Genomic DNA, 21,423 nt, shown 5'->3' on the forward strand with positions numbered 1-21,423 from the left:
CCAGGTTTGCAACTTGTTTGTCCAACCCACAGTGAGTTCTGTGCCTCCAAGCTCACAAACCAAGCTTTTTAGAGCCCAGTCTGTTTAGTTTTAAATGTAGAGTTTTTGAAAGCTACTTCCTTGCTTCAGGGATTCCTTCTCTCTGGCTGTGTCTTATCAAGTGTTATTCATGAGTGGTCAGCCAAGATTGCATACAACTCTGCAGAGAGGGCTTTAGGGATTGAGAAAGTGGCTCATGTATTTGATTCTTAAATCCTAGTTCTATAGCAGGGAGGCTCCCAGCATCAGGGCGTGGGGCACAATAAGCTTCTCTCAATCCTCCACTGAGCTGTACATGCTTTCTTTCTATTAAGCCTTGACCTGACCCCCACTTTCCCATTATATCTATGTCCAGCATCCTCTTCCAACTGCCATTCTTGCATCCTGGCCTCCTGTCTCTTAAAGCCTTATCTTTGTGTGTCAGTCAGCATTGATTTAGAAAAAGACCAAGCATTTGGAAAAGATATGTGCAAAGAGACCTATGGAACATGTTGAACCATTTGTAACTAATAGTTTAGTTGTAAAACTGAGCCTGTTGTCCTTTCCTTTCCTACTTATTTATTTTCAATCACTCTAACAGTTCATGCAAATTAATTGCAACCTATGAGCTATTTGATTATTCTCTATTCATGACAGGTTTCAGAGTAACAGCCGTGTTAGTCTGTATTCGCAAAAAGAAAAAGAGTACTTGTGGCACCTTAGAGACTAACCAATTTATTAGAGCATAAGCTTTCGTGAGCTACAGCTCACTTCATTGGATGCATCCGATGAAGTGAGCTGTAGCTCAGGAAAGCTTATGCGCAAATAAACTGTTTAGTCTCGAAGGTGCCACAAGTCCTCCTTTCCTTTTCTCTATTCATGGTGTGCAACAGGCAACCTTTATTACCTGATATCAGTTCTTCATCCTGACTGGTTGACTTTTATACAAATGGGGATAATGAACCCTAAATACTTGTGTCTGTGCCCAAATGCCGTGTAGATACAGGTACTAGCTCAAAGAGCAGCCTATTCCCCAAACATTAACAAGAGCAAAAACTTGTCCCCGAATAAAAACAAGGTGTAAACATGGTGAGTGGGAACAGTGAGGAAATGTCTGTGAATGCTATCGGCTCTGCAGATGAAAGCATCGACCTGGCTCCTGAGCTCTGTTATTTGGTTTTCGCTTGGTTCTCACTCACCATATTTCCACTTGAAGTGACTGGGTGCCTTGTATCTCCTTTTGTACTTGTGCAAAGCAGGTAAACAGGCTAGTAGGGCTTACACAGGTGTAAGTGACAACACAAAGCGCAAGGTAGTGGAGAATCAGGGTCCAGCTCTTCGCAGCTTCTCCCTTGCTTCCCCACTCTTGAATTAACTTGCTCCAGTGTGCCAGCGATTCATTTGTATTTGCGCTCAAACGGCTGTATTAACTTCCAGGAAGAACCTAGATGACTGCTCTGTTAAGGCTTCTGTAGTTTTGTAATATGCTGAGTCCATTAAGTGTGCAGTGTGCATACATATGTGTTTTAACATTTTTTTTCAGCAAACTTTTACGTAATCCCTGGGGCCCTTGATCCTTTGCTCTGTGGTAACAGCTCAGATGCAGGGTAAGTGTTGGACTTTATTAAAAGTAAAGAATGTCTTTCTTCTCCAATGGCTTTCATAGAGCTTAGTGGTGGCACAGGCTTAAAGGTGATTCCATGTAGCCTGTTCTCCTTTCATTGAATGCACCCCATTAGTAACTGTCTCTCTACTCTGCATGTATCATGCCTGACACAGGGTATTCGTGTAGGCTTGCTGGACTGCGGTGTCATATGTAAACAAAAATATAACTTCTGTTTTAAAAAGACAAATTCATTATTTGTGGTTCATTTTGCACCACTTAAAATTAAGCAACTGATGTGTATGGAATGTTGCAGGCTACATTCTCCCAGTTCACTAGCAAATGGATCGTAGCCGTACTAGGATGGGATTTTCAAAGGAGATTTGGGAAGTTAGAAGCACTGTTCTCATTGCTTCTCAATGAGAATTGTCCTAAATCATTTAGGGCTTTGGGCGCCTAACTACTTCTAAAAATCTGGCCCTTGGACACTTGAAATCCAGTCCTGGGTGCCCAGCTGCCCATAGCTCTTTGAAAACCCTGTCCCTAAACTTTAGCGTTCGTATTTAATTACCTTATTTAAAATCTGTGTAATGCATGCTGTAAATACAGATAATGGTATTTCCATTAGCATTAGTAAATTAATTCTGTTTAGTCAAAAACTTACAGTTGCTGGTTAATTTGGGTCACAATAGAAAACTTGATTGCTATAAAAGCAAGAGAACAAGAAAATGAATTTATGGGGTCCTTGAATTTCAACCTCAAGTCATTTAGATTATTCAGGAGGCCTGAAAGGCTCAGGATGGCTGGGAATGATCTAGAGCTTTTCACTTTTAGATTGCTGGTTCCAATCCAGCCTTGGTCAGTAGTAACAGTTCTTACCTTGTGATGGCCATTCGTTGGTCAATATTAAGTAAGTTGGTGGTTCTTAATCTAGATCCCAATGGTAGGTCCATGTCACATCACCTACCATCACCACAGTTGGCACTGGCTGGCCTGCAGCAAGGCCAAGGATTGAGGGCTGATCCAAAGCCCACTGAAGAACATGGAAAAACTCCAATTGGCTCAAGGGGGCTTTTGTTCAGGTCACCAGTGGGTATGAAGATTGTAGTAGGCTCTTACCCCTGTAGCTAGCCTGTCCAGCTCAGGTTTGGTCAGGCAATATGAATAACCTTGTACTGCTGCATTCTGTGGATAAGGGCTTCTGTCTCCATGGTTGTCAACTGCCCTGTTTTTTTGCCAACCGCTTTGTCCCCATGAAAATAAAGCACATATGAAATGTTGCACCTTGCTGCTGTGAAAGTCATCACAGCCTTTGGCAACAAGCCTCCTGTTCATCTGTCCTTATGGCTCTTACAATATTGATACCCTGAAACTGCTTTCCTCTTTTCTGCAGCCAATGTCCAGAGGGTTACACATGCATGAAAGCAGGAAGGAATCCAAACTATGGCTACACAAGCTTTGACACTTTCAGCTGGGCTTTCCTAGCCTTATTTCGCCTTATGACTCAGGATTTTTGGGAAAACTTGTATCAGTTAGTAAGTAAATGCATTGCTTCTCTTTTGCTTACAATGTTTTGTTGCCTGTAATTTCATACACATTTGTGGGAGGATGGGGAGTTTTTTAAGGGTCTGAGGGAGCCACCCACAAGTGTATGGTTGTGTGACTTAGGAGGAGTTGTATTTTTAAGGAGGGGAAGAATGGCACCAGGGAGAGCACATGTAGCATTCTTGACTGTTTTCAGCCTGGAGGCTGTTCTGTTTTGCTAAATCTTCTAACTAAGATTCTGTGGTGAATGCTGCAAAATTGTCATGCTGTATGTTGTGCATAAGTGCGCACCTGAGCTTTGCTGATACTCTTGTAGTATAACACAGGGCATCCAGGTGCTTTGAAGGGTAAAGTGTGTCCATCCATGTTGTCTAAGAACAATTCAGACTTCTCTAGCAGGTTGGCATCATGCTGAACCAGCATTGTTTCAAAAGAATCTCTGTGCTTGGCATTGAGTTTCATACTGTATTTCTGAATCCCTGAAAACTTCCATCTTTTGGTCAGATTTACAACCTTTACTCCTGCCTGACATAGTATCAGGCTTGTCCTTAAAGGAAGGAGAAGAGTCATTTCACTGCTTGGGCCCAAGGTTGTTGGGTGTGCTGTGTATCCTAATTCTTTAGAATGGATTCTGCTAAAAAATTAGATAACACTTCGTATGTATGGTACCGATGTATTTTTCTTTAGAATCATCCATCAGAACTGTGATTGGCTGCTCAGATCCATATTGTAGACAGTCTCTTCTGAATCAAAGTGATAGGGAAATTGCTGTCTCTTTTTCAGACCTTGCGAGCAGCAGGAAAAACGTACATGATATTCTTTGTCCTGGTTATCTTTGTGGGTTCATTCTATCTGGTCAATCTGATCTTGGCTGTGGTAGCCATGGCTTATGAGGAGCAGAACCAGGCCACGCTGGAGGAAGCGGAGCAAAAGGAAGCAGAATTCAAGGCCATGTTGGAACAGCTGAAAAGGCAGCAGGAAGATGCGCAGGTTACAGTTTTGATTAATTCTTTTTTTTTAGGTTGTTATAATTTTTTTTCTGAACCATTAATTACAAAACAGAGTCATATAAAATTATGAAAATACAGTAATGAACTGAGTGGTGTGTCTGGGCCTCACTGCGCTCTGTTGGATGGAATTAGAATTGCTCACCCTGTGTTCCTATGCCCAACATATTGCTAATATTTTTTACGGAGTTTCTCCTTTAGCTAAAGTGGCAGTGGCCTGCGTTTTTGTAGCAAGACGACCTGGGTTCTGTCTCTGCTACCTCTGTGACAGTCCAGGTGTATAGCACAATGGTAACTGCAAAGTTCTTAGAAAGCCACAGATTCGTTCTATTATTTGCATTGCACTGGTTAAAGCATCTATCACCAGAGAATGTCAGAACAGCTCTCGGTTCTAGCTGAGCCTTGCCACACCCATGTAAGGCAGATAAGTATTATTTCTACTCATCAGAGAGAGGACTAAACTGAGGGACAAAGAAGTGAAGTTACTTGAACCAAGGGGAGTCTGCAGCAGAACCCACAAGTTCTGGATCCCAGTCCTGTGTTCTAACCATTTGCACAAAATCCCCATTTTAAGGAGGAAGCAGAACTTAGGAGTCTGGTGTCCTGATCCAGTGCACTAAGCATTAGACCACACAACTTCCCAGAGCAGGAAAGAGAGATGTGGATTCCTAGCTCAGCCCCCCATGCTGTAACCATTCCACTCCACTGCCTCTGCGAGATGACTGTCATTTTTCTGTCTTACCCACTCCCTTTCCCTGTCCACTAAATAAGGAACAAATTAATTTTGTCCCTTTCCCCTCAGGCTGCTGCCATGGTCACTTCGGCAGGGACGGTCTCAGAAGATGCTGTGGAGGATGATGGCAGGGGGAGGGTGTCTCAGAGCTCTTCTGAGATTTCCAAACTCAGCTCTAAGAGTGACAAGGAGCGGCGGAACAGGAGGAAGAAACGGAAGCAGAAGGAGCTCTTGGAAGGAGAGGAGAAGGGTGACAACGAGAAGGTGTTCAAGTCTGAATCGGAGGATGGAATGAGGAGAAAAGCTTTTAGGCTGCCAGACAACAGGCTGGGAAGGAAATTTTCCATCATGAATCAGGTAACATTCCTTTGCATTATTAAGAGTCACATTTCCTTTCTTGGGGCCTCATCCTGTGCCCTTTGCAATCCAAGGGAATCTTTCCGTTCCTTTTAATTGATGCTGGATTAGGAGGAAACTTAGGGCCCAATCTTGTAGTGTTTGCTTACACAACAAGTCCTGCATGTCCCTGTGAGCCTAGTGGAAATCAGGAATAACTCTGAAGTCAGGGCAGTTACACAGGTGACTTTCAATTAGACTTATGCGCATAAGTGCCAGGTCGCTTTTGAAAATGGAACTAAGGCTCCTAGGTCACTGAGGTGCTTTTGAAAAATTTACTCAACATGCTTGGGTTCGATCATTTTTCCTAAAATTTTCTTTGTATATTAAAAGTGCTGGATTGAGGACCAAAGGGAGTAAAATCCTCCCCTAAAGCCCAGCACAAAGGCACCAGCTGGGGATGCTTTCTCCCACACTGCCACCCAAATATGGTTCAACCTTGGTTTTAGCAGCCCCCTTTAGGGGAGTGCAGTCTCCATGGCCTGTTCATTCCTTGGCCTCTTTGCTGAGACTGCTCCCAAGGATCTAGCTGTGATTGTGATTTGTATCTGTATTACAACAGCACCTATTGACCTGGATCAGGGTCAAGACCCCATCATTAGCAATTATCTTTGAAAAGTCATGGAAGATGGGAGACATTCCAGAAGATTGGAAAAGGGCAAATATAGTTTCCATCTATAAAAAGGGAAATAAGGACAACCTGGGGAATTACAGACCAGTCAGCTCAACTTTTGTACCTGGAAAGATAATGGAGCAAAATAATTAAGCAATCAGTTTGCAAACACCTAGAAGATCATAAGGTGATAAGTAACAGTCAGCATGGATTTGTCAAGAACAGATCGTGTCAAACCAACCTGATAGCTTTCTTTGGCAGGGTAACAAGCCTTGTGGTTGGGGAGGAAGCGGTAAATGTGCTATATCTTGACTTCAGTAAGGCTTTTGTTACTGTCTCGCATGACTGTCTCATAAACAAACTAGGGAAATACAACCTAGATGGAGCTACTATAAGATGGGTGCATAACTAGTTGGAAAATCGTTATCGTTATCATTGGTTCACAGTCATGCTGGAAGGGCATAACGAGTGGGTTCCTACAGGGATCAGTTCTGGGTCTGGTTCTGTTCAATATCTTCATCAGTGATTTAGATAATGGCATACAGAGTGCACTTATAAAGTTTATGGATAATACCAAGCTGGGAGGAGTTGCAAGTGCTTTGGAGGATAGGATTAAAATTCAAAATGATCTGGACAAACTGGAGAAACGGTCTGAACTAAATAGGATGAAATTCAGTAAGGACAAATGCAAAGTACTCCACTTAGGAAGGAACAGTCAGGTGCACACATGCAAAATGGGAAATGACGGCCTAGGAAGGAGTACTGCAGAAAGGGAGCTGGGGGTCATAGTGGATCACAAGCTAAATATGCGTAAACAGTGTAATGCTGTTGCAAAAAAAGCAAACATCATTCTGGGATGTATTAGCAGGAGTGTTGTAAGCAAGACACGAGAAGCAATTCTTCTGCTCTTCTCTGCGCTGATTAGACCTCAACTGTAGTGTCCATTTCTGGGCGCCACATTTCAGGAAAGATGTGGACAAATTGGAGAGAGTCCAGAGAAGAGCAAAAAATGATTAAAGGTCTAGAAAACATGACCTGTGAGGGAAGATTGAAAAAATTGGGTTTGTTTAGTCTGGAAAAGAGAAACCTGAGAGGGGAGAGTTTTCAAGTACATAAAAGGTTGTTACAAGGAGGAGGGAGAAAAATTGTTCTTCGTGACTTCTGAGGATAGGACAAGAAGCAACGGGCTTTAATTGCAGCAAGGGCGGTTTAGGTTGGACATTAGGAAAAACTTCCTAACTGTCAGACTGATTAAGCACTGAAATAAATTGCCTAGGGAGGTTGTGGAATCTCCATCATTGGGGATTTTTAAGAGCAGGTTGGACAAACTCCTGTCAGGGATGGTCTAGATGATTAGTCCTGCCACAAGTGCAGGGGACTGGACTAGATGACCTCTCAAGGTCCCTTCCAGTTCTATGATTCTATGCTGGGCACTGTACAGACCAGGACAAAAAGGCACTCTCTGTCCCAAAGAGCTTTCAGTTCAAGTGATGCGGTTTATGGAATGCAGGTAACTACCCTTTAGGAACAGTAGTGAGGCCACTTGTACCAAACAGACAATTGCACTGACTTGTCCAGTGTAAATGGATGGCCCTAGATCCAGGGATGAGAGTGGCCTTCTGTGATATCGCTTTGCTTTTCTTTCTACCATTCACGCCGTCATTGTTCTTTCTTTTCTCCCTCCCAGTCCCTTCTCAGCATCCCAGGCTCCCCTTTCCTCTCCCGGCACAACAGCAAGAGCAGTATCTTCAGCTTCAGAGGGCGCTTCCGTGATCCAGGCTCAGAGAACGAATTTGCTGATGATGAGCACAGCACGGTGGAGGAGAGTGAAGGCAGGAGAGACTCCCTTTTCGTCCCCTTCCGTGGCCGGGAACGGAGAAGCAGCTACAGTGGTTACAGTGGGTACAGCCAGGGCAGCCGGTCCTCACGGATCTTCCCCAGCATCCGCCGGAACGTGAAAAGGAACAGCACAGTGGATTGTAATGGCGTGGTGTCCCTTATTGGCGGCCCGGCATCTAATAGGCCCGTGGGACGCCTTCTGCCTGAGGTGAAAATAGATAAGGCAGCTACTGATGACAGTGTAAGGAAGTCAATGAGTAGATAGTCTAGGCATGGCGGTCTGCCCTCTTCTGCTTTCCTGTATGCCGCCCTCCAAGCCAAATGGAAACCCTGATGGAATGAAAATTGGTTTGTCTAACCGCAGACTATATAGTCTGTATTGGATTCAAAGGCTGCCATGCTTCAGTTACCCCCTTCCTTTCTTCTTGAGTAACCTACTGACCCACATCCTCCTCCTGGCTTCCTGGGGGGGGGGAAAAAAAGGCTTGGAATTGAGATTTTCATGAAGGATATAATAATAAACCTGCCATTAGTAATGGCAATTCTTAGGAACAATTTATTTAAGAGGTGCAGGAGAGGAAATAGACCAAGATTTGCTGGAAAGTTTCTCCCACCAAATTTTAAAAAAAAATCCTTTATGGAGGAATAATTTTAAAAACAAATGTAAACAGGGCAGAGAATTTTTACATTCGAAGGCCACGATACTGCAGTCAGGTCTAGATGGAACAAAGTCTTACTTCCTTACCCACTGAAGTTCATGGAACTCCTTTGGAGTGTAAGTGGAGCCACCCTCCTGCCTGGATCAGCTTGCAGGATTTGGGTCTTAGAAGTGAAGGGAGGAGAGTGTGAGAGAGCAATTTCAAACAAAGAACCAAATCAGGCACCAGGAGTGACAGCTTTGGGGAAGACCAGACCTATGAGAAGGGGGATCTAGGTGAAATATGAAGCTTAAAAGGGAACACTGACAAGAAATTTAATTCCAAATATAGGTTTTGTTCTTTTTTGTAATATATATTACAAAATCTAGTAAGGAAGAAATGTTTTAATGGAATTAAGAAAATAATTTCAGTGAAAACAGTGTCATTTTAGATTTAAACTTTCTCAGCATGGCACTAGTGCATGAGAAACAGGTGGTGAAACTGACTATAAACAGAGCAGAGACTCTGACCGGTCTAGTTTCACTGCCCAAGTTGAATGAAATGAAACCATCAGTTTAGATGGTTGGGAAGTAAACTTAATTTAATTTTTAAAATCCTTCCATTGTAATCGTCTCATCCTTCTGTGTGAAATCCTATAGAATTTAACAGAGACAAACTTACGATAGAATTTTAAAAACCATCTTATGGAAGCCTAGAGGATAATATAATTATCAGGCCCCAATCCGGCAATCTGATTTATGCATATGGATCTATGCAGTCATGCACACTGCTGCACATCAGTTTGGCTCAGGTTGCCAAATCAGGGCCTTTACAGTCTATAAATTGTTTAAGGTGATATCTATTGAATCATATTGATTTAATCTCCCTCAAATTCTACAGGAATTTTCCACAAGGGAAATTTTTAACACAATGGAGGAAAATAATTTTTTCTTTTTCTTTGTATTTTTTTTAATATCTGATTTTTCTCTTGACAGTGACTTTTTAAAACAAAAGGGCTGAATGAACTTCAGTCAAAAAATTCATTTAAAAATATGCCAACAAAACAAGTTAGTCTAGAAAGCCAGAGAGAGCCTGTACTATTATGTGCTAGTTAGAAGGGATTGTTTGGCCTTCGATAAAAAGAAAGGGTAGCAAGATCATTTGTGAGCTGTCTAAAAAAAATAGCTTTTGGGGGAAATCCAGCTAGTGTGTGTGTGTAAATTCCAAGCAGTTTTTTTTTTATTTTTGCAACCTAAATTAATACCCTCTAATCCTTGATTCATCCTTGAGACTTTATTGACCCTTCTTTAGTTACGTTAAACTTTAGTTCCTACCTTCTTCCCCAGTTAGCATGTTAATATAATGTGTAGTTTGAATATTTTGTTCTCTTTCTAACACAGCATGGAAATATTAGAAACTGTAATTAGCATGATGAATGCATGAAAAACACCTGAAGAGAGACTTCTGTATTATGTGATACTGGATACACTGGTTACTTGGCAGTTCTTTTTGATAACTGGCTATACCTGTAGTTAAACAATGCAAATACCAATTAGCCATCATGACCACTGGGGAATCACACGGGTTATGCAGGATACCTTAGTCACTCATAGAGTAAGTATCTCATTTCCTTAAGAAAGGGAGACAAAAGGCTGTTTAAGGCACATGTGTTCTTTTCACAAGCAACTGATGGCAGACTCCTGTATCGAGGGCAAAGCAATAAACTGTTGGTAGCACACATGGTAGATCTCTGGGCCTAGATTTGCTCCCATTGGGTACAATTAATCCTTTACTAGAGCAAAGCCTAAGAAATTATTACATCTGTCTTGTATAACAAAATCCAGATTTTGGCTGTTGACTTGAATGGGAGTTGAGAGCGCTGGGCTCTCGCACTGTAGTCTGTCCTTAATTACCAGCAGCTCACATTGTTCTCTATGGGCTGGACTCTGCCCCAAAGAGTTTACAGTCTAAATAGATGGGGCAAACAAAGGTGGTAGAAAGGCAGGACTATTTTTAAGTGACTAGCTAAGTCGCACAGGGAGTCTGTGGCAGAGGTGGGAGCTGACCCAAGATCTCCTGTGTCCCAGTTAGTACATTAGCAACAATCCACCCTTCCTCCGATTGATATAAATTAGGCTTCTTGCGGAGCAAAGGACTATGCAGAAACTGCCAAATTTTTAAAACTCTCCTTTTGGTTGGTCTTAAATATGCAAATACTCTGCATTAAGAATATATTGGAAATGCTAAGCTTCCAGTAACCACATTTTTTTTAAGCAGTGCAAACTACTGCTGCAGCCTGCGGAAGCAGCATCCATAGTGTTACGTAAGATAAACGCACCAGGCTCGTGCATAAGGAATGACGTCAGTATGGAAAACTCCCGTTTTATTTTCTCCCTTGGGTGCATGCTATCTATCCAACGTGACGATATGCAGAGTTTCAGACTGATCAAGAGTCTGTTCTAATTAGACATGTGAATTTTGCAGGGTACTACCGAGGTGGAGATTAAAAAGAAACATACCGGGTCTCTCTTGGTCTCAATGGATCAACTGAATGCATCCTATGGAAGAAAGGATCGAACCAACAGTATAATGACTGTTTTAACTAATACCCTTGTAGAAGGTGTGCACAATGCCATGTAATTTAGTGTGTATGTCTGTATTTATGTGTGTGCCTAATGACGCCTTGGCTGCCTTGGAGAAACTAGAAGACCTATTGCTGGTAACTAGAAGGAGATTCTCCTCTTGGCTGATGTGTTATGGAGTTGAATGTGGTGGGTTTAATCCCTGTTGTTTCTGCATCCAGTTTGACTCATGCAGCAATGTGTTTGTTACTGTATCAGTGTGACAGTTTTGGGGGTTGTGGTTCTTTTCCCCCCTTGTTTGGATTCATATGATAATTTTCAAACCTTCCCTCAACTGAAACCTCAGTGTTTTGGGTGGGAGATGTGTGGAACTGGAGTTCTGCCTGGCTTCTACTCAGAACCACAAATTCCTCCAGGTTCTGTTGAGCCATGGCTCAGTCTTGTGAACTGGGCCCCAAGTTGTGGCTTTGTAACAAACTCCAGACTGAGAGAGAAAGCACTAAGCATTTTACACAGCTGTATTAATTCCCCTTTAGAACAATGCAAAACACAGCTATTACTGTACAACAATGTATATCACATTAAGGAGATTGGTGGAAAGACATTAAAGGAGGGAATCTGGGCAACACAACTACTTGTAGGCAGCCATGGAAAAGGTGGTTTTTGTGCTGTGTTTAGCAGAGATGAAACCACAACAGCCAGAGAGGTTGGTGATCGGAGCAGAGGGAGGCAAATGGATTTTTCTGCTGAGCTGCTGTGAAGGCACCAAAGAATTGATGCTTAACTTAGTGGTGATTCCTCCCTTAGAGAAGTACAGTGCTTACTTTGTGCCACGGCTTGCCAGGGCTGAGCCCTGGCACCTCTAGGCTTGGCAGTTCATAGCCCTGGCATCTCTTTCATTACAAATTAAGCACTGGAGAAGTACTTGTGCATTTTGTTTGCACCTAAATCTGCACCTCTTCAAAGACTCTCATACTCCCAGGTGCAGGGGAGTAAAAACAACTGGTGTATGTTCTGGTTCCAATAACAATATGCAAAAGGGAAACTATAGTTGTCACTCAATCTGAATGTATAGGTGTTCTGCACAAATGGGGAATGGAGAAAGTCTCCTTTGCCTGAAGCCCAAGAATAGAGAGATCTGAACTGCATTGAGATCTTGGCTGTGTCAGCTGTCAATAGAGAGTGATTTCCATGTGACAAATGCCGAAATAAACAGCAGATCAAGATGAGCAAATGACTCTGATTTCCAAATATATTATGCAAGAGGCTGTAAGAGTTTGAGAATGACAGACGTGTGTGGGGGGGGTGTTCTCTGATTCTTACAGGATCCTGTAATAATATATATGAAAATTATATATACTTTGAAAATAGAGCAAGGTTTCTGTGTGGCTTTCCTCCTGCACAAACTCCTACAGCTCCAGTGCTGTGATCCTTTTTTAAACTTTCAGAAAACCAATGCAACCATATTCTTAGCAACCAAAAGACAAATTGGAGTTGGAGAAGTCCACCAAAGCATCTCTCCCTTCCCAAGCAAAAATACAACGACCACCTTGGACAGTTGTGTGAAGCTTGGATAGAATAACCGGAGGACAAAGAATGGGCAAAAAGCAACATAAGTTTCCAGGAGAAATGTAAAAATATCTTAAATAAATAAAGCCACTTAAGTCACGGGTGTTGCGTTCATGGTGGCTTTCTCTAAATGGACAACATTCATTTTAACCATGCTTGTACCAATTTATCCCAAATTGATTCTTTACTAAGTGAACTAAGTGTGTCCACACCACTGTGTTGCATAGTTTAAAATGGCATCTTTAGGTAAACTGGTGCAACTTTGAATATAGGTGAGGTCTGAGGGCCCGATGTGTGAAGTCCAGTAGATGGAGTCCCGTTAACTGCAGTGATTGTTGAATCACATCCTAAACCCACAGGTTGGGCTCTTGAGTAAAACAGTTATGGGATCCGATATTGTTATTGTAATTTGTATTATGGGATCACCGAGAGGCCCCAGTCCCAGCCCCATAGTATTGGGGACAGTACAAACAGCAAAGAGACTCTGCACCAAAGAGCTTAAAGCAAAGTATAAGCAAAGACGCAAGGTGGATTCAACATCGCCAAGGGGAGCAGTGAAATGATACTGTAGCCATGTTAACAGATTAAGGCAGATCTAGGAGGACAAGACCTGACTCTTTTTGCTATTTTGTTTTGTAACTGCAGAGTTGGAAGAATCCCAGAGGAAGTGCCCCCCCTGTTGGTACAAATTTGCCAACACCTTCCTGATCTGGGAGTGCCACCCACATTGGATCAAGCTGAAAGAGATAGTGAACATGATTGTCATGGATCCCTTTGTTGACCTGGCCATTACCATCTGTATTGTGCTGAACACTGTCTTCATGGCGATGGAACACCATCCCATGACCCCTGAGTTTCAAGATGTTCTGACTGTAGGAAATCTGGTAAGAGTGCTTTGGGAAAACATGTTGTAGGGGGTATAGAGGGTTCGTAAAACTCTGAGGCTTCGTGTTAACAGTGACAAGCAGATTCACGTTTACAATAATACAAATAAATAACAGGGTAAATGAACTAGCTATCAATAGTGTCATGTCACCCTTCTGTGTACAGATCCTTGCAAATCCTTTTAGAAGGTCTGTGTGTTTTCCCAGACATCTGGGCACTGCCTGAAATAAGTGGCAAGATCCTCTACAGTGCAGATGGGGGACTGATTCAATGCCCACTCAAGTCAATGGAAGTCTTTCACACTGGCTTCAGTGGATGTAGAACAGGGCCTACAAAGCACTAGATGAGCTGGAGAGGGAGTGCAGGGGACACGACCCTGTATCACTGAGAGTGCTGCTGCCAAGGGATCTCTGCCTCTCAGCAAGCATGAGGCCCAGGAGGGGAGTGGTAAGGTGTCTCTTTGGCATGATGAACACACTTCAACTCATCAGAAGGAGGCAGTGTGCCTTCTAGAGGAGAGAGCACTGGCCTGGGACTCAGGAAACCTGGGTCCTATTCCCAGCTCTGCCACTGGCTTGCTGTGTGACCTTGGGAAAGTTGAGGAGTACTTGTGGCACCTTAGAGACTAACCAATTTAATAAATTTAAACCAATTTAATAAATTGGTTAGTCTCTAAGGTGCCACAAGTACTCCTTTTCTTTTTGCAAAGACAGACTAACACGGCTGTTACTCTGAAACTTGGGAAAGTTAGTTCTCTGTGCCTCAGTTTCCCCATCTGTAAAATGGGAATAATGATGCTGACCTCCTTTGCAAAGTGTTTTGACATCTACTGATGAAAAGCATTACATGAGTTAGATATTTTTATAATTAGACCAGAGCGCACCACCCTTTTTTTAACCATGTGCACTTGTGTGTGGTTTCACGTTCTTGTTTGTAGTGTTGGGAGATAGGGGTGCTGTTAGATGCTAGCTGCAATCTCTTATTTACTCCAGAATGTCATCTTTCTCTCCTTGTGATTTAGACTGTCTCCTGTTAGTTCCCCTCTCCCTACAGCAGTGTTGTGGGCAGTCATGTTGCTGGCTAATAATTAGCCATCCTGCTGCCAAAGGAATGGCTTAAACTGCAATGTATCTGCAATTAGCAGAGAAGGGGCCATGACTTACCATGAATAATTAGTACCTTAAGTTACTGCCTTACTACCAGAATTCCATGAGGGAGATGTTTCCTCTGGGAAGCAAACATTAGTAGGGTCACAGCTGTAGTGTAGACTGCCCACATGGTGGGTGAAATGGCTTCCAGGTTAAGTGACTTTCTGTGCAGGGCCCGTATCAGTAAGGTAAGAAGGGGGTTGCTCCAGGAGGAGATCAAGGAGCAGGGGAGATCCAGTAATGCTGCAGGCCGGAGGTCAGAGCACAGGGCTAATGACTAATTCTCTGCCGTTCTCCAGTGGGCACAAAGGTCCCCAAACGGAGCGATTCAGCTGCTCATGGGCGGTGCAGTGAGCAATCTTTCTGGTCAGTGCAGGGGATGAGGGTTGAGGATGGGAAGAAGCAAAAGGAAGCCCAGTGGATCCTCTGCTCTGCGGATCAACTGACTAATGCCCAAAACTGATGGAGAGCACATGCTCTGCAGAGGCCTCCATGGCCCGAAGCAACCAGGGAGCATGGGGGGGTGTCTGTGCTCTTCAGAGGGAGGAGTACAGTGTCCTGCCCAAAAGGCCCTTTTACTCAGGTTTTGCACCATGGTCACATGACTTTGCCCTGCACTGTACTAAGTGATTCTTCACTCTAAAAGGGCACAGATCCAGAGGAGGCGCAGAGTTCCTTCTGCAGCTCATGTGAAGATCAGTAGGGTTTGTGTGTGCCTGGCATCTCTCAGGCTCACACCCAAATACTTGCTAGGCTGATATTTTCACAGGAGACTCTCAGAGGCACTGTGCACCTGCTTCTCTAACTGCAGTCCCTGTGAGCTGTAGATGCTCAGCACTTTTGGGGCCTGATGAACATAACTGAAATCAGTGGAGCTGTGCTGGCTTATACCAGCGGAGGGTCTAGCTGTACCTGCCTCAGGCCATGATCCTGTGACCACTGAAAGTGATGGCAAAGCTCATATGGACTTCACCAGTGTGGGACCAGGCTGAACCACAGCTGGAGACCCTGAAGTTTCGATCACTTCTGAACATTTGTCTGTAAGGTCTTGATAGGAGAGTGATTACCAGGGAAGCCAGCAAGGGTTGCACCAGCGCAGCTACACCAGAGGAGGGAATAACCCGTTGTACGCAAGCCCATGACCTTGCCCAGGCTGTGCATTTGAACTGGTACAAGGAGCATTGCAGGGTCCCCATTCTTAGTTCACTGTTAACCTATCTTTGAGATGTATACTGTCTGTCTGAAACCAAACTAAGGAGAACCTTTGTGTGTGTGTGTGTATCTGTGTGTGGGCGTATGTGTGCGTGCTCTGTTTTTGTCTCCTCTCCACTCCAGGTTTTCACTGGAATTTTCACAGCAGAAATGTTCCTGAAGCTCATAGCCATGGACCCCTACTATTATTTCCAAGAAGGTTGGAACATTTTTGACGGATTTATTGTCTCCCTCAGTTTAATGGAACTGGGTCTAGCAGACGTGGAAGGGCTTTCAGTGCTGCGATCTTTCCGATTGGTATTCCATATTTCTCCCATTTCTTTTTAAAGTTTCCTGTCTTGCAGCTACTAGAAAACCTTTTACATAAGTTATTCTGGTTAAAAATATTCATTGGTTCTGTTTGGAGGAGAGGGGGAAATTCTATGGTTGTGAGTTGTTGTTTCTCTCAAAAAATTTTTTTTCTTTGAGTGCTGCTCCCTATGTAAAAGTGGCAAAGAGTCCTGGGGCACCTTATAGACCAACAGACGTATTGGAGCATAAGCTTTCGTGGGTGAATACCCACTTCTTCAGATGCATGTAGTGGAAATTTCCAGAAGGCTTCCTATGTGTATTCCACACATGGATACGCATGCGCACCTTACACCCCAGTCTGGAAATGCTAACCAGCAGTGTCAATTGGCCTGCACATGCTCAGTAGGTCTCCTCTTGCTCCTGACCAAAGGTATAAGACAGTGTGGGCCAACGCCTCTCCAATTCCTTCTTACCACTGCAGGGCCTGAGCTGGAATCCTGTGTCCTTAGATTTCCCCAGCTTTTTATAGAACCAGTAAATAGATTTGTAAATAGTTTTTATACTTCTTAGCTTGTTAGTATAGTTAGGTATCATAGCTTGTTTTCCCTGGCTGGGGACTCTCACTCCCCATGGTCAGGGACTATGCCTAGAAAAACTACATCTCAATGGGACCTCAATCTCGTCCTGTCGACACTCACCAGACCACCTTTTGAACCTTTGGTGACATGTTCCATGCCTCATCTGTCCATGAAAATTGCATTTTTAGTGGCTGTTACTTCATGCAGGAGGGTCAGTGAGCCGGAAGCCATCATGGTAGACCTCCTTATACAGTTCTTCACAAGGAAAAGGTATCCCTTCACCTACATCCTAAATTTCTCCCCAAGGTTGTTCCTGAATTCCATGGCAACGAAAGTATTCACTTACCTGTCTTTTTCCCAACCCCCAATGCTTCTGCCAAAGAGAAGAGACTTCATTGCCTCAGTGTCTGATGTGCCCTGGCATTCTACCTGCAAAGAACCAAGCCTATCAGAAAGTCACCAAGACTTTTTATTTCCATAGCAGAAAGATTGCAAGGTCAAGCTCTGTCCTCTCAGAGAATCTCTAAGTGGGTCTCGGGATGCATTGAGTGCTACACGTTAGCACGCACCCCTCCTCCTGGCAGTGCTAGGAGCATAGGTCTCCTCGACAGCACAGATCTCCTCTACAGCGTCCCTGCAGGAAGGGCCCAATACAAGACATATGTAGGGTAGCCATCTGGAGCTCCATCCACACGTTCGCGAGACTTACTCAATAGTGCAGGCCTCCACTGCGGATGCAGCAGTGGGGTCTATGGTACTGCAAGCATCTTTGCTGCTGGCTTTCAGGCACTCCCCCCCATCCCCTGCCCAAGTGTGAGCTCTACTTGTCAATCACCCATGTGTGGAAAACACATAAGGACCAGCACTTGAAGAAGAAATGGAGGTTACTTGCTGTAACTGGAGGTTGTTCGAGATGTCTGGTCCCTATCTGTATTCCATTATCCTCCTCTGCTTTGGATCCTGTTGAATTTGCAGTAACAAGAGGATCTGGACAGGTGTTTGCTCACCCTGCCTCTTATACCCTTGGTCTGGAGCACTAGGAGACCTACTGTGCATGTGCAGGGCAATGGACATTGCTTGTTAGAATTTCCAGACTCAGGCACACCCATGCATGGAATACAGGTAGGGACCACACACCTCGAAGAGCCTCCAGGTACAGTAAGTAACTTCCATTTTAAAAACGGATCATTGAATTTTCATGAGTAAATTCTGCTCCATTCCAAAACAAGAACTTTAAAACTTGTTTTTTCCTCTGACTAAAATCCAAATGTAAAGTTTCTTTAAAATTTCAAATCATTCATTGCACTGTTTGTTATAACAGAAAGCTAATAACTTTTTTCACTTGCTAAATGAACCATTATCGAAATGGGTAAAAGGTCCTTCTGGAACAACACTGGCACCCAGTAAAATAATAATTTCAGAGACTAAGCTCTGCAAAGAGAAACATTTGTGTTATAAAAGCTTATATTGGTAATAGTCTCTGGTTTTCAGTTTTAATTTATACTAATTTTCAGTGATTTTGTCTACTTTAGTGCCTTGTAAAGAAAACATTTTCTAGGACATTGTTTTATAATCTTGCCTGAATTGTGTCTGTAGATATCTGAGCAGAAATTGGTGGTTTCATTAGCAATTAAATTAATGCACATGTTGACAATTTTTTTTTAACATGTTGTAGGCTAGTTTCTGTTATTGTTTGCATCCTATATTTTACTAGCCTGAGTGCAATCACACATGAGATGTTGAGTGTGATCAAAACATGCACTAAGCAAAGCATGAATAGGGGGTGGGACAGGCTGTAATTTACAGTGTAAACACGATGCTGCTAATTTAATTGAAAGACCCCTTTTTGTGTGTGGGATATGTATTTCCCTCCCCCACAATATTTGTTTCTGAAGTTAAAATGGGTGTCATTCTACCAATCTTTGTTTCCAAGTTTAAACTGAACTCTGGAACCCTTGTTATTGTTTGTTGCTGGAAGTCTGTAAACGCACTCAGTGCTAGTCATCCATAAAGGGTGAAGCAGACTCTGCCCTGAAGAGCTTGTGGTGTAAGAAACTGAAAAAGGTGCAAGGTGCTGAGCACCTGCAGGTCCCACTGACGTCCGTGAGAGTTGTCATCTCACAGGATCTGGCCATAAGGGTTATATACAGCTCTTCTGAATTAGGACCTCATCCTGCTTGCAATTAAATCCATGGGAATGTTGCTAACTGGCTTCACTGGGAATGAGATTGGGCTCTTATATTTTAATAGTGCTGTTCAGCGCCTGGTTCTATAAGCTGTCTGTGCATGGCCCTAATATCAAAGCAATGGGAGCTCCCCAGTTAGCAGGCAGTGCAGTGGTGGTTGGTAATTGTGAATTGTCCTTTGCTGCATCTTCCTTGTCTTCTGAGGCAGATTTCTTAGGCTATGTCTACACTGGCAAGAGAAAGACAAAACTTTTGTCATTCGGAGGTGTAAAAAAACACACACACACCCCCGAAAGACACAAGTTTTGTTGATGACAAGCACCAGTGTGAACAGCACTGTGTCAGCAGGAGAGACAGCAAGCAGCAGCTACCCTGCGCGCCTGTTAGCAGCCCGGGTGCAATGGCACAGCCATGTCACTAAAAGATGCATACTGTAGACATAGCCTTAGTCTTCTGCCACTCCCCCTCCCCAATCCATTCCCATCATTCTACATAAATGACTGAGAGTGGAAGGGTACTGAATCCACTCAGCTCTTGTATTGCATGAGACATGAGGTAGCTCAGCTGCACGTTGGGAGAGGAAGGATAGCTTTTAAAGGGTCCACTTCAGTGTAAGGTTCTTAGCTTGGCATTACAACAAAACAAGCAGTCCATTCTAACCTGGGCCATGTACTTTGTTCAGAGGCAGTCCTCAGTTGTTCGGAGGACTAAAAACAAACTACCAAAAGGCAGTCCAGGCTGGGTGTATGTTATGCTGTAGCAAAGTGAGATAATTGGCATGTTAGGGCCTGATTTTTCAGAAGCGTTGAGCACCAGTAGCCTCCAGCAGCTTAATCTAGAGTTAGGGGTGCTCAGAACATTCGAAAACTGAGCCCTGGCGGTAGGGCCAAATGTTTGAAAGGGCCATGGCCCAGCATGCTCAGCCTGGTGCTAGGCATGCCCAAATGGGGCCAGATTTTCCAAAAAATTCAGTGCTCAGCAGCTTTCATTGGGACACTTAAGTTCAGCTTTTGAAAGTTTGGTCAATTATTCAGAGGCCTAATTGGAAGATGAGTTCTTTGGAAATCTGTCCCCAGTTATGAGTGCTGAGCACTCTGGGATATCAGGCCCTTCTTGTCCAGAGGGAAGACTGAAAGGCATTTGTAAAAAGATATTAACCTTTGGGCACCTGATTTCATGTGGCTCATTTCATCCATCTCTCAAGAGTTTCCAAAGCCAGAAGGAAACTTGATTTTTTTCTTTTCAAACATGAAATTAATTTGGGAGCATGAGGGGAACTGAATACAAAACATACAAGGCCAAATTCAGAGAGGTGCTGAGCATCGCCCACTCCCATTGACTTCAGTGGTAGAGGTCTGAGTTCCGCATCCCTTAGAATCTAGGACTTGTCACCATAAAGATTTCTCTGTGGATTTGTCTTTTTGTTTTTGAAGAAGATGGATTAAGTGTGGTTTGTATCTCTTTGTTTTTGGTTTCTTTATGTAGCTGAGAGTCTTCAAGCTGGCGAAGTCCTGGCCCACTCTGAACATGCTGATAAAAATCATTGGTAACTCAGTGGGTGCCTTGGGAAACCTGACCTTGGTGCTGGCCATCATCGTGTTCATCTTTGCTGTGGTGGGCATGCAGCTCTTTGGCAAGAGCTACAAGGAGTGTGTCTGCAAGATCAACGTGGAGTGTGTGCTACCCCGCTGGCACATGCATGATTTCTTCCACTCCTTCCTTATTGTCTTCCGCGTGCTGTGTGGGGAGTGGATTGAGACTATGTGGGATTGTATGGAAGTGGCAGGACAGGCCATGTGCTTGATTGTCTTCATGATGGTCATGGTCATCGGGAATTTAGTGGTCAGTAAATGATTTGCTTATTGTCTTATTGATTGCTTGTGGGTGGGGAGGCAGTGGTGAGACCACAGGACTGTCACTGGGTTCTACCATGGACTTTGTGTGGCCTTGGGTACAAATCATTTAGGCCTCTGATTCTGGATGCCCAGCATTAGAGACCCTTGTGGCTTGTGTTCAGAGGTCTGGAGCAGCTGCATGTTGGAACTTAGGGGTGCTTAGAGCTTCTGAAAATCCGCCAGTAGATTCCTAAAGTTGGGCACCCAAAGTTAAACTCTGATCCTGTAAGGTTAAGTATGTGTATAGTTGTACTTTGTTGCATGATTGGGGTCTTAAAGCCCACTTTTGAAAATATGGACTTTAACCTCTCTGCCCCCAAAGTCTGCTCTCATTTACTTTGCTGTAACTCCAGAATAGTCTGGATTTAAACCAGGGTAAATGGGAACAGAATTTGGTTCTCCATTTACCCATTTGTAAAACGGGTATAGTAAATACATGTCTGCCTCATAGGGCTGCTGTGAGTTTAATTAAATGTTTATAAAGTGCTTTGAGATCTTGTGGTGAAACTGGTCCTGCTTTATGGAATAAGAAAAACTTTAAATTTTGGATAAAAATCAGTTTTCACATCAATCATTCAAAAATGTGAATTTTCACATACTAGAGTGCAAACCCTGTTTCACAAAATTTCAGGCACCCCCCCATTCCTCCTGACCTCAACCCAATTTTTAAATCATCCAAAACAAG

At 43.4% G+C, this 21,423-nt stretch overlaps 1 protein-coding gene across 6 annotated transcripts in view; it reads left to right on the top strand.

The window, feature by feature from the left end:
- SCN8A (sodium voltage-gated channel alpha subunit 8) overlaps positions 1–21,423 on the top strand; it is a 114,107-nt gene that overhangs the window by 63,056 nt on the left and 29,628 nt on the right. For all 6 annotated transcript variants that reach the window (XM_073319060.1, XM_073319058.1, XM_073319056.1 and 3 more), the window contains 9 exons: positions 1,562–1,625; positions 3,015–3,156; positions 3,950–4,156; positions 4,976–5,263; positions 7,603–7,962; positions 10,877–11,012; positions 13,189–13,427; positions 15,912–16,085; positions 20,329–20,685. In XM_073319060.1, the coding sequence (XP_073175161.1) occupies positions 1,562–1,625; positions 3,015–3,156; positions 3,950–4,156; positions 4,976–5,263; positions 7,603–7,962; positions 10,877–11,012; positions 13,189–13,427; positions 15,912–16,085; positions 20,329–20,685 (1,967 nt within the window). The remainder of the gene's footprint in view (positions 1–1,561; positions 1,626–3,014; positions 3,157–3,949; positions 4,157–4,975; positions 5,264–7,602; positions 7,963–10,876; positions 11,013–13,188; positions 13,428–15,911; positions 16,086–20,328; positions 20,686–21,423) is intronic.

The sequence above is a fragment of the Lepidochelys kempii genome, chromosome 20 (genome assembly GCF_965140265.1).
Source record: "Lepidochelys kempii isolate rLepKem1 chromosome 20, rLepKem1.hap2, whole genome shotgun sequence".
NCBI lineage: Eukaryota > Metazoa > Chordata > Testudines > Cheloniidae > Lepidochelys > Lepidochelys kempii.